This window comes from Macaca mulatta, chromosome 11 (assembly GCF_049350105.2).
Source record: "Macaca mulatta isolate MMU2019108-1 chromosome 11, T2T-MMU8v2.0, whole genome shotgun sequence".
Classification (NCBI taxonomy): domain Eukaryota; kingdom Metazoa; phylum Chordata; class Mammalia; order Primates; family Cercopithecidae; genus Macaca; species Macaca mulatta.
Window position 1 is genome coordinate 21,733,435 of NC_133416.1, and position 13,917 is coordinate 21,747,351.

Consider the following 13,917-nt stretch of genomic DNA (forward strand, 5'->3'; position numbering starts at 1 on the left):
GCTACACTTGAATTCAATGTTTAATAGATACAATCCTTAGTTTGAGGAGGTTCTTTTCACATGTCAGTTTTGTCAGATCTAGCTTATGGGTCCATCAGGCACCCAATTCTGCTTTCCAGCAAATGATATTAGAATATTAGGGACTACTATTATGTAACAGCAAGTGAAAAAAATAAAATACAAAGAAATACTTTCATTTTGAACTTTAATAAACACTGATACCCTTTCTCTGGTTAGTAAATTATTAGTTCAGTTTTAAGTAAAAGTCCAGAGTTCTTTCATATGCCACATGGATCTCTTAGATACTACAAGATAATACAAAGTTTTTTACTGCCAATTAAAGGCATACCTAGGTGGTGCTCTCCAGAGAAATCTGCCTCAGCTACAGTATAAAATCATGAATCTGGATAATCTCTCCTTCTTCTCTACTTTAAACTTTGGTTGTAAACCATCATGAAAGAATTAGATTGTCAACCCATAATTAATAATTTATGACTTTTCTTGAGAAGTATAACTTAAAAGATATAACAGAGTTTTAGAACTGATTTTACGTTTTTTGACTACACAAAATACCTGTGGCAAAATTTATAGTTGTGTATTGAGGCATTATAATACATATTAACCTTCAAAATTTGGAATTACTAAATCGTTTCCATCTGAAAACTGTAGTTGAGAATTACTGCTGAGTCAGAATTAACCAACCCTATAAAATTGCATTTTATCCTAGAGATGTTCCTTAGGCTGCAATTGTGGTATTATCTTTAGTTAAATGCTAAGCTTGCTCTACAATTTTCCTTAGGGGTTTTCCCATTCTTTCAGAAAGTTAGGAGTTGTATTTCAGGCATTATCCTTAAGCTTATAATTTCTCTTTTCGTCTCTTTTTCAGTATATTTATGGACTACTTATAACAAGAAATGTTTACTATTTCTAATATTTTAAATTTCTAATATAAGAATTTGTTGGGGGTTTTTTTGTTTTTTTGTTTTGTTTTGTTTTTGAGACAGATTCTTGCTCTGTTGCCTGGGCTGGAGTACAGTGGTGCAATCTCGGCTCACTGCAACCTCTGCCTCCCAAGTTCAAGTGATTATTGTGCCTCAGCCTCCCAAGTAGCTGGGATTACAGGCGTGCGCCACCACATTCGGCTAATTTTTTGTGTGTATTTTTAGTAGAGACGGGGTTTCACCATGTTGTCCAGGCTGGTCTCAGACTCCTGACCTTAAATGATCCACCCGCCTTGGCCTCCCAAAGTGCTGGGCTTACAGGCGTGAGCCACCATGCCCAGCCAAGAATTTGTTGATGTTAATTTGCAAAAAAAAAAAAACCCCACTGAATTCCTTGTAATTTGCTATTGTTGTTGCTCAGGGAAAGGTGGGACTCATCACTTTTACTATAATAGGAAAGCTTTTGATCATATTTGAAAAATGTAAAAGTGAATCAGAAGCCATGCTGATGGATGTGAAGATAAGAACAGTAGACACTGGGGAGCACAAGAGAGGGGAGGGCTGAATACATAATACCAATTCGGTACTGTGCTGTCTAGGAGACTGATTCATTTGTACTCCAGACCTCAGCATCATGCAATTTACCTTTGTAACAAATCCACATGTGTACCCCTGAACCTACAATAGAAGTTGGAAAAAAGAAAAGCCATGCTGAGTCTGAGATTCCTTATTAACTACCTGTATTTTATATGCAATGTATTTATTAATTTTAGTAGTTTCCCAGACAGGAGGAATATTAAAAAGAAGAAACTGTAGAAACAAGAGAAATATCATTTAACTCATTTCAGATGACTGCTGTGCAGACTGTTGGAAAGAAGTATATGATATTATGTATTTTTACTATTTCGTCAGTAAGAAATGTTAGGTTTTAAATTAAAATAATCAGATTTTAGTGAGATGATCATAATAGCCTGAATATATTTTTTTGCATATTTACAATTTGTTGAGTACTGTGCTAAGCAAGTTATATAGATGATCTATTTCATCTAACCCTCACAGCTACCTGATAATGTGGGGAATCTTATGTTCGTTGCACACAAGGGGGAACTGATATACAAAGTGCTTACCCCAGGTCTCACAACTTGCAAGTGGCACAGGCAGGATTTGAACTCAGGCACTCTGACTCCAGAGCTGACACTGTTGATTTCTATTCTCTTGATCACAAGTTTTCGCCCCCACTCAGATATCCTCTCTTCTCTCAAATGCTGAGGGCAGTGGCCCCATTCATTTCTTCTCCATTTCTCAAAGCATCTAGTCTACTGACCAGAATTTTTTGGAGATCAGTCCATGTTTTACAGATATGGAAATTAAGACAGAGATAAATAACTGATTTGCTATTTTTTTTAACAATAGGTTAGCAGCCAATACCAGATGAAAGCCCAAGTTCCCACTGTTCTTTGCCACATATTAGGCATATAGTGAGCCCATTGTTATAAAGAGAGCACTTTGACTGCTCTATTCTGTAGTCAGTCTATTGACTAAACTTACCATAGAACTTAATTCATTCAACAGATATTAAATATTTATTGAGCAGGACCTGCTTCATTCCAGGTGCTGCCAAAACAACGTGAGAGAGAGCTCTCATAAATCTTACATTCCAGAGAGATCAGGGAGACAGTAAATAAGCTCATATGATTAAGCAAGACCATAAGTGCTTTTTAGGAAAGCAAGGTTATAATATGAAAGGTGAGCATAAGGGAAAGATCTCTATGGATCCGTACTCTGAGTAGGTCTTTTAGATAGGAAGATCTAAATGACAAAGGGGAGCCAGAGGTGTGGAGTGTTCCGGGCGAAGAGAGAGAGTAGTGCAAAGGCTGTAAGGTAAGAAAGTGCTTGAATTGTGGAAAGAACAGGGAGAAACCCGTCTGCTGAGCTGGAGGCAGCTAGCAATAGGAAAGGATAGAGAAATAGAGATCACACCATGTAGGAGTCTATTGGAGTTTGGATTCTACTACAAATGTCATAAGGAAACAATTGAATGTTTTTAACATAAGAATGATGCACTTTGGTTTACATTTTTAAAAGCTCACTCAAGCTACTATTGAAGGAAGGATTGTAAAGTTGAAGGATATGAGCAGAGAGACTAGCTAGGAGTTATTACATAGAGGTGATAATGACTTAGACAAAGGTGGCAGCTAGCAGTGAGCTTTTTTGATACAACAGATGCCTTATTAGGTAAAGATGCAAAAATGAATACAATAAACCCCTATGGTTATGGAACTCACAGATTAGCTGAAGGAGTCTGGGAAGAATGACATAGTAGGTTCTCAGTTATGTTGAATGAGTGTTGGCCAGGTCTGTACAAGAAAGCAATCAGGAAAGAAGAGTGATCTGGGCAAAGGACTTAAATCACGTGCAAAGCATGAATGAGAATGCTTGGCATATTTGTAAAACTATGTATAGAACTTACATTGCTAGAAGACCCACCAGGGGTTAGGTTTAAAAGATGGATCGAGCTAGGTGTAGTGGTACCTGCCTGTAGTCCCGGCTACTCAGGAGGATGAGTAAAGAGTATCACTGGAGCCCAAAAGTTCAAGACCAACCTGGGCAGCATAGATTTCATCTCTTAAGAAAAAAAATGAAAGATTAAGGCACAGAGGGCATTTGTTTGCCATTCTAATGAACTCTATGTTGAGTGCAAGAATAATAGTAGGATCAGGAGTACATTTTAGGAAAATCACTTCTAGCACTGTAATTAGAAGCCAAAAGACCAGTTAACAGAGTGTTGGAGTATTCCAGGTTATACATGATAATTAGTGATATTTACCCAGTTGTAATTGCATGTATTTTTTTGTCTTATTCCCAAATATCTTTAAAACTAAGTAGAAATGGGGAATCTAAAATGTCACTTGTATCCAGTAAAATGTTGAGATTCTCCTGGCTCCTGTCCCAGGTTGTGTTCCCTAGGAAGCAAACTCCGTGATGGAGATTAATATGTAGAAAGCTTTTTGGAGAGTGTTGTTCTTGGAACCATCAGCTGTGGCAAAGTGAAGGAAGGAAATGGCAGAGACAAAAGAAAATGGGCTGCCATGCAATCTCAGAAAGGCCTTGGCTGACCCTGTGGAGAGTTCTTTCATTCTACAAACATTACTCAGTACTTACTCTTTGTCAGTCTATGAGGCTCTCTAGGTGATGGAAACTAGGACAGTGCTTCAGTCAGGATTGATATAGAACTAAACAGAAGAAGGTCATGATTAGAAGCAGTTTAAGAAGCTGAAGAACTCAGGGTAGTCATTTGACAGGCGAAGATTTTTTTATATGCACTGTCTTTAATTTTATATAATAATGGCAATATTTATTTAATGCTTCACCCTCTGTGCTGAGTTTTTTATATGTGTTAACTCATTTAACCCTCAACAATCTTTTGAGGTAAGTCCTATTGTCCTCAGTTTTATAGATCTTAAAACAGATACTAAGCATCAATAACTTGGCTAGGATTTCACAGCTAGTTAGTGCTGGGCAGCAGGAAAACTGCCTCAGGTAATCTAGGGAAATCACCCTGTGCTTTAGTGCCTCTGTCTATTCTGAAGCAATTTTAGGAAAGATTATTTTATTATGGAACATAGAAGGATGTATTATTTGGTTAAAATGATTTTTTAATAAAGATGACTTCATGTACTGTTTCTGACTATACCCTTTATATAAACATAAAACATAAAATTGGATTCAAAATTAGGGTTTGACTTATTCTTTTAAATTGTCACATTCTCTGTAATTCATGACTGCTTTCCAACTCTTTTTAACCTTTTGGATTAAATCTATACTTTCGTTCATTCTTTTACATATTAGTGATTTGTACCTGAATGAGCACAGAATAGTAAAAACAAAATTTTGTTCCATTGCTATGAGAAAAGCTACTGAAAAAAAGCCTCCATTTAATATAACTTTTTCCCTTTTGGATGTTTCACCAGATACTCTGGAAATGAGGACGAAATAAATAAAATCCCTTGTTAAGTTTTTGATAATTAGGGGGAAAAAAAAAAGCACACACAGCAAGCATAATAAAAAGATTTCCCATTTATGGTTTCTCCTTGGTGAGTTTATTAGCCTGATGACACAGCTTTATTAACTTGTCTTATAGGTCTATAACAATGAAGTGCATATTTCAAGTTTCATAAACATCTCTTCCCCCAAGCAACAAGTTAAGCATGTGAATCTATACTGTGTCAAGATTAATGTTTATCATTTTCCTAGGTATATTTTATGTGCTTGCCTTGTAGGCCTGTAATTTAGTCATACTATTGTGTATCCGAATGATAGTAAGAGCAAACCTTCAAAGTTAAATGTTTTAAAAAGCATATAATTTTTATAGGATAGTTTAAATATGTATTCACATGTGTCTTCATTTATTCAACAAAATTTTTTGAGCATCTACTACTGTCATTCCAAGTGTCTTTATAGAACTTACATTCTAGCATGGAGAAAAAGATAATAAGCAAATAAATAGCTGAAACATATAGTATGCCGGAGGTATTGAGAGTCGGAAATGTTAACATTCCCAAAGGAGAACAGAGAAAACGTTAAATAAATAGCATTTTAACATCAGTAGTCAAGGAATACAGTAGTCAAGGAAGGCCTCATTGATGAGACCTTTGAGCAAAGCCTGAAGGGTGTAACCAAGAAAGCCATGTGTCTGGGGTTAGAATGGTTGAGCATTTAAATCCTATCAGAGATGTGAGTGGATTAATGCCATTACTTACATGCCAGTATATTTTCAGTGAATGACACGTAAAGGGGATTTGTAGAATGCAGTATATTTACCAAAGTATAAATTCTTGTGCTATTTGGTATTTTCATTTAAAACCTTATAAAGTCCTGCCTAAACATGAATATAGTTCATTTATATACAAGAACCTTTCGATTTGGCAAAAATAGATCTTGAAAAACTTTGCTTCATGAGAACATTTAAAATTCTAATCAGATGTTAAATCTCCTAGATGAGAAAGAAGAGGGTATCCTGGGAAGCATACTGTTACCTAGTTTTCAAATAGCTTTGCTTACCTCTGAAGATCACATTAATCGCAAATATGCTTTTAAGGTAAGGAAATAATACAGTTTTTAATTCTGTGTTCAAAACTTGCGTTGGTTAAAAATGGATATTGAGCCATAGATTATTACAAAAAGCTATCTTAGTTATAGTGATTTTTGTATTTAAAATATATTAATTAATTGTCTTATGGTTATATAGAAGAATGTCCCTCTAATTAGGAAGCACGTGCTAAAATATTTAGGGATCAAGTGTCTTCATCTCTGTGCTTTCAAATGGTTTTAGATAAAATGAACATGTCAGAATGCTAATAATTGATTAATATAATTATGGATGTCCTGGTGATTATTATGCATTCTTTCAAGGTTACGCTATGTTTGAATTTTTTTAATAATAAATTTGGGGTCTGGGCACAGTGGCTGACACCTGTAATTCCAACACTTTCTTTTTTTTTTTTTTTTTTTTTTTGAGACGGAATCTCGCTCTGTCGCCCAGGCTGGAGTGCAGTGGCGCTATCTCGGCTCACTGCAAGCTCCGCCTCCCGGGTTTACGCCATTCTCCTGCCTCAGCCTCCGGAGTAGCTGGGACTACAGGCGCCCGCCACCTCGCCCGGCTAATTTTTTTTTGTATTTTTAGTAGAGACGGGGTTTCATTGTGTTAGCCAGGATGTCCAACACTTTCAGAGACCGAAGTGGGAGGATCACTTGAGTCCAGGAGTTGAGCCTGGGGAACATAGTGAGACCCTGTCTCTAAAAACAAACAAAAAAACCATACTAGCCGGGTGTCGTGGCTAGTCCCAGCTACTTAGGAGGCCGAGGTGACAGGACCACTTGGGCCTGGGAGGCCAAGGCTGTAGTGAGACATGATCATGCCACTGCAGTCCAGCCTGGGCAATACAGTAAGACCCTGTCTCAAAAAAAAATTATTAATGGGATAGGCACAGTGGCTCATGCCTGTTAATCCTAGCACTTTAGGAGGCCAAGTCGGACAGAGAGCTTGAACCCAGGAGTTCAAGACCAGGCTGGCCAACATGGTAAAACCCCGTCTCTACTAAAATTACAAAAATTAGCCAGGTGTGGTGGCGTGTGCCTGTAGTCCCAGCTACACAAAAGGCTGAGGTGGGAGGATCACTTGAGCCCGGGAGGCAGAGGTTGCAGTGAACCAAGATTTGCATCACTATAGTTCAGCCTGGGTGACAGTGTGAGACCCTGTATTAATAATAATTATTATTAATAATAAATTTGGAGGAAGAGTACTATAAGAGACAACAATTTTTTTTTTAGTAAATGTACATATATGTACATTTATTGAAAAAGTTAGAGAGTAATGGCAAAGATGTTCAAGATGTTCTTGGGTCTAAGTACATCGTGATCATCAGGTACTTTACAGAGACCACTGAAGTTGAGATCTGAAATCTGCTGTTATTAAATCCAAGCAGACCTGAGATCCCCCTGATTAACAGTACCCACCAATCTTTGTGATAGTACTGGTTTGTGGATCACTCTCATGTAAGAGGTCTTCAGTGCTATTTTTGGAGATTTTTGTTTTCAAAAATCATTTTGCATTCTTTGCTTCATGATTATGGCTAAAATAAATTTCAGAGGTCACCTAGTTTTTCAGTCTGTTTTAGAGTAAGAACTATAAGGTTCTTGCAGAAATCTCATTTTAAGAGAAAAGAGGGGGGAACTGCTGCTAGTTAAGAATGAAAATGTTTATACCATTATAAAATTGATTCAATTTTAAATTCGCATCACTTTTAAAGAATACTGAGGCTGATTTACAACTTTTGCTAATTAATATGTTACATTAGCAGGCTGGGAGCAGTGGCTCATGCCTGTAATCCCAGCACTTTGGGAGGCCGAGGCAGGTCAGGATCAACTGAGGTCAGGAGTTTGAGACCAGCCTGTCCAACATGGTGAAACCTCGTCTCTACTAAAAATACAACAATTAACCAGACATTGTGGTGCTTGCCTATAGTCCTAGCTACTGGGGAGGCTGAGGTGGGAGAATCGCTTGAACCTGGGAGGCGGAGGTTGCAGTGAGCCGAGATCGTACCACTGCACTCCAGCCTGGCCGACAGAGCAAGACTCCCTCCCCACCCCCACCCCCACCCCTGCCCCCACCCCCGCTGCCCCCCAAAAAAAAAGCCAAGTGCGGTGGCTCATACCTGTAATCCCAGCACTTTGGGAGGCTGAGGCGGGTAGATCACCTGAGGTCAGGAGTTCGAGACCAGCTTGACCAATATGGAAAAACCCCGTCTCTACTAAAAATACAAAATTAGCCGGGTATGAACAGGAAAGGTATAGTGGTGAGGTTAAGGGGTTGTGTGATGGACAGCCTCAATGAGAAGGTAATGTAACTTGAGCAAAGACCTGAGGATAAGAGGGGAGTATTTTCATATTTAAATTAACTATCAAAATAAACTTTTATCAACAGTGTAAACCAGAGAAACATAATTAAATATTTTGTGATGTTATAACAAAGGTTAACACTTTGAAAATTTAAAATTATAACTTTATGAAGTACACATGTAGAGGTGCATGATAGTAGCACTATTATTTGGCCATGAATTTAAATTTTTTTGTTGCTTATCAGTTTAGCAAATGTTTATCAATTTGTGCTATTTGTAGGACTTTTTTCTGCGTTTTTAGACTCTTAAAAAATACTACAATGCTAAAATAGCAATAAAAGTGACCATGCATGTTAAGTATATTTTCTCTGCAATTATTTGGTTTAGTTTTAATTTTATCTGTAAAAGAATAGTAATTGCTGTTTCACTTTCTCTCTTCTGTGGTATTGTTTCCTCTGAATGTGTGAGCTGCTTCACTGCTAAGTTTGTTGACATTGATGCAAGTGCTTATCAGAATGGTAAGTAGAAACTTTATAGACAATTATTGAACACAAGCATGGAACTTAAAGCTAGACTGCGTACTTTGACATCATCTAGTAAATATTTCCATTTGACTGATGGCGAGCATGGGTGGGGACTCTTAGTGTCTTGAGTCATGGCTGGAACTGGATCGTCTTGACACCAGCCCCAGTGTTCCTTAGATTGATCACAAATATGGGCAGTGGTCTTTATTTTTCCAAAACCCCACTCAGAGGGTCCAGTAACACTTTGTAGGTGGTTTTAATTATCTTAACATAGAACATTTGAGCAGTTTATTAAGGAACAGCTCAAAAAGGAAACACCACTTTGGATCACTTATAAATCTTTTGTGTTTGGGTGTAGATATCTTTAAAGGATCCTATAAAATACAGCAGTGCCTTTTGACGCCTAAAGAAATTGGTTACACAGGAGGGAAATGCCATAACATGTACATTCCTATTAATTTTGTTGCTGGTTGCTGGGAATATTCTTATTCTGGGCATGGTGGCTCACACCTGTAATCCCAGCACTTTGGGAGACTGAGGCAGGCAAATCACTTCAGGTCAGAAGTTCAAGACCAGCCTGGCCAACATGGCAAAACTCCGTCTCTACTAAAATACAAAAATTAGTTGGGCATGGTGGCACATGCCTGTAATTCCAGCTACTCAGGATGCTGAGGCAGGAGAATTGCTTGAACCAGGGAGGCAGAGGTTGCAGTGAGCCAAGATCGTGCCACTGCACTCCAGCCTAGGCAATAGAATGAGACTCTGTCTCAAAAAAAAAGAGGTGTGAATTGCAGTAAATGGAAGTTGTTAGAAATGTGGAGATGGAAGAGGCACCACTAAGTACTTCATTTCTCACCTCCTTTCCTTTCCATGCATTTTTTTTTTTTTTAAATTTTAGAGTGTGCACACAACTAAAAGAAAAAGGGTGAAGTTAGGGGGGAAAATTAATATATATTTTTCAAGTTAATAGCTATATTTTTCTTGATTGATTTCCATATCTCATATAAAAGATAAGTCTACTTACTCTGAAATTTGATAGCAATGTTCTATGTCAGGAATCACTTATCTTTTTTTCTTTTTCTTTTACAGAATCCTATATTTTTATTTAAAATGATCGTGTCATTTTCAATCAGGCAGCCCATCCAAACATGCGGACCTATTATTTCTGCACTGATACAGGAAAGGAAATGGAGTTGTGGATGAAAGCCATGTTAGATGCTGCCCTGGTACAGACAGAACCTGTGAAAAGGTAAAGGCTTGTAGAAAAAAATGATGGTTATTTCCACTTCTGTTTTATTCCATGCCTTGCAAGTATTTCACTGTCATAGTACATATCATTTTAATAGTCATGGTATGAAATCATTTTTTCCTCAGAAAGCAGGGATCAATTCCTGTTCTGAATTAAATTAATACACATTTTGTTAGTTTGCGATACCACCTACATTTTTATTCCACTTTTCTTCTTTTTCTTCTTTATTCATTTTCACCTATCAGTGTACTGGGGTGAATGCAGAATCCTAACATTCAAACTGAATGTTCTTTCTTCTTACAGAATTACCTTTAATTTCCGGTAAGTACGTTTTTAATTGTTACCTTAAAGCTACACAGATTTTTATCCTTTGAGATAGTGTTTTTAAGATTCTAAATCTTAGAAGAGAGTTTATTTTTATGAAGTTAAGTTGTGTTTTTCTATAATAGTGTGTTGATATTTCTAAAGTGTAATAAATTACAGTAAGAAATTTTGATAGTTTCATTTTTTCAACATTTCTGATTAATTTTTGTTTTGTAGTGAATGTCTCCAGAAAATAGTTCATCAAGCATTTAGATTGGTTCCAAATAAATCCACTTCTTGATGAATTGTGCCTTTTTTATATTGAAACTCCACTACTTAGATTCCTTGAATAATATAGATAAGTGCTGTTAAAATTGACCCATGTGTTTTTCCCTGCTTGAAGATATGAATCATTTTAATATTCTTCAATATATCTAGCTAGAGGAAATCTGATTCTCAGACTACATAAATACAAGTAGTATAATGTGCTTTTTAAATATATATATATATATATTCCTGTAATTTGAAGAAAAAATTATGATGCAAGTTAATTTTTCTTCCAGTCAGTGACAGCTCAGCACGTATCTTATATAAGAAAGATGCTATTGTGCAAGTTTAGCCTTTTTTCCCTCTTCTCAGGAAATTAGGGATTGTTACAATATACGTCTAGTCCTTTGTTTTCCTTATTCTAGTGTGCATTTTAATAAAGTCTTGGCTTTTTGGCTGAAAGACTTAGGTTGATGCTGTGTATTTGTGCTATTTTTGTAAATATCAAGTCTAAATCAAGTTACCCAATCACTAGTAATTAGAACTGGGGGAAAACTGAAAAGAAAAGAGGGTCTAGGATATAGCTCTAGGACATCTATTTTTAAGAAAAAACACTTTTGCCACATGCATATTCCAGGATGAGAGCAAATAGAAGGAAAATCTGTTTTTGGAGTTACATGTGTAAAAATTACCTGAGTAGCATAAAGATGAGGTGGTTAGCACTGATAACAAGAGAAAATGTGTAGGTGAAAAGAATTCATTTAAAATCTTCAGGCTGACATGGTGGCTCACACCTGTAATTCTAGCACTTTGGGAGGTTGAGGGATCAATTGAATCCGGGATTTTGAGATCAGCCTGGGCAACATGATGAAACACCATCTGTACCAAAAATACAAAAATTAACCAGGCATAGTACCACACTCCTGTAGTCCCTGATACTCAGGAGGCTGCAGCATGAGGATCACTTGAATCAGGAGGTTGAGGCTGCTATGAGCTGTGACTGTTCCATTGCACTCCAGCTTAGGCAACAGAGTGAGACCCTCTCAAAAAAAATAAAAATATAACTTCAATACTTTAACTTCCAAGCAAAATTGTTAAGGAATTGTTTAGAATACAGAAATCTGTATAATAATTAAAATATTTCTGTCCAAATAATTTCAATATTGTATATTATACTTTTCTCCAAATTTCAGCATGTTTCTACTTTATTTTATTAAATTTCCCACTCTAAAAACTAATAATTACCCATAATTTGGGATGATAAAGATGACAATTGTTTGGCTTGTCTTTTGGCAACCTGATAGTTCACTGGTTATGTGCTTATACAATTTTCAGCCGTCTGTGTTAGTGTAATCTACTCAGACAAGGTTTATTAATACCACCTGTGTGCCCAGCTTAGCATCCATTATCCTATAGAAATTACATGTTTTCTTCTACTCCTAGTTGTTGGAATTTTTATCCCACCCCATTAGATTTAGTCATTCAAAGTGAAAGTCAGTATAGAGAGATTTTGTTTGCTGGGTTTTAAGCTAATGCACTCATTTTGCTGTATGACTCAAATACTTAAAATATTTATTAGAGCATATCACTCTAATAGAACATCCAGTTTTTAACTTGAGAGTTCATTTTCCCTAACTTTATAAAGTATTTCACCTGTTCACTACAATGTCATAGTCTCCTAGTGTGCAGATCATTGATGGCCAAAATTAAAAAAAAAAAATCTAAGTATAATATGGATTCTCTGAATAATTTTCATCTCTAAGCCCATTATTTTCATTTTATATATCTCAGTGCATTTTCTGCAATAACTTGTGTCACTTTTTAAAATTAGATCACAAGTTTTACATTATTTATGGTACCTTAGCATACTTTTCTGAGTCAGCTTTATTCTATTTAGAGAAAAGTCATCATATGTGTCTTTTTGATGACTTTTTCAATGATAAATCTTGGGGAAAAAGGAAAAAAAGCGCACCACAGTTTTAATTTAAAATAATAGCTTTAGGCTGAGCATGGTGGCTCACGCTTGTAACCCCAACAATTTAGAAGGCCAAGGTGGGAGGATTGCTTGAGCCCAGGAGTTCAAGATCAACCTAGGCAACCAGCGAAACCCCATCCCCCCAAAAATTTAAAAATTTGCTGGGTGTGGTGGCTTGTACCTGTAGTCCCAGCTGCTCAGGAGGCTAAGAGGGAAGGATCACTTGAACTCAGAAAGTTGAGGTTGCAGTGAGCTGTGATCACATCACTGAACTCCCCGCTGGGTTATAGAGCAAGAAACCTTGTCTCAAATAATAATGATAATAATCATGATGGCAGTAATAATAGTAGCTTTAGATAGACTACAGTAATTATGTTTTAAAAATCTTTTCAGTTATTTTACGTTTAATGTTAAAACTCCTGCCCTCCCAAATAGCAAGGATACACGTGCTTTTAGGGTAAATTTTCTATGCCTTCTTTGTGTTGTTCTTGTTTTGAGATGGAGTCTCACTCTGTCGCCCAGGCTGGAGTGCAGTGGCACAATCTCAGCTCACTCCAACATCTGCCTCCCAGGTTCAAGCAATTCTCCTGCCTCAGCCTCCCGAGTAGGTGGGATTACAGATGCCCACCACCACGCCCGGCTAATTTTTATTTTTTATTTTTCAAAGAGACTGGGTTTCACCATTTTGGCCCGGCTGGTCTCAAACACCTGATCTCAGGTGATCCACCCATCTTGGCCTCCCAAAGTGCTAGGATTACAGGCATGAGCTGCCACCGCTGGCCAACTTTTATTTTTCAGGAGAAAGAAGCACATAGTCTATCTTAGTAAATTTTCCCAATTCTAGTATTGCCTCCAATCTAGAAGCTATGGTTTATATCTAACCTAAAGATATGGATGGTTCATAAGTTTACTCCAAGAAAGATAGTCACTTTTTTTTTTTTTTTTGCCTCAGTGACCATATTCCAAACTTTCTAGATATCTTCATCTATAGTTGATTACAGATATATGTATGTAGATCTACATCTTTTCCACACATCATAAACATTGACAGCATTACCAAACCTAGTTTCTGATAGAAGCATTTTTATTTATTGGAATATGGAGGGTTGGCTGGCTCCTGAGAGGCCTCCTAGAGTGGCATGATCTTGGCAGTTTCGTGCAGGTTCAGACACTCAGCTTGATCTTTTCAGAGTCTGGAAGTGATTAGTGAGCAGTACAACTGTCAAGTGACCTAGACACATGCTGTTAACTAGCTCATTCT

General features: G+C 36.9%; 1 protein-coding gene across 10 annotated transcripts in view; it reads left to right on the plus strand.

Moving 5' to 3' along the window:
• Positions 1 to 13,917, plus strand: part of PLEKHA5 (pleckstrin homology domain containing A5) — a 248,976-nt gene that overhangs the window by 134,769 nt on the left and 100,290 nt on the right. For all 10 annotated transcript variants that reach the window (XM_028829293.2, XM_028829301.2, XM_077953134.1 and 7 more), the window contains 2 exons: positions 5,939 to 6,039; positions 9,996 to 10,111. In XM_028829293.2, coding sequence (XP_028685126.1) covers positions 5,939 to 6,039; positions 9,996 to 10,111 — 217 coding nt within the window. The remainder of the gene's footprint in view (positions 1 to 5,938; positions 6,040 to 9,995; positions 10,112 to 13,917) is intronic.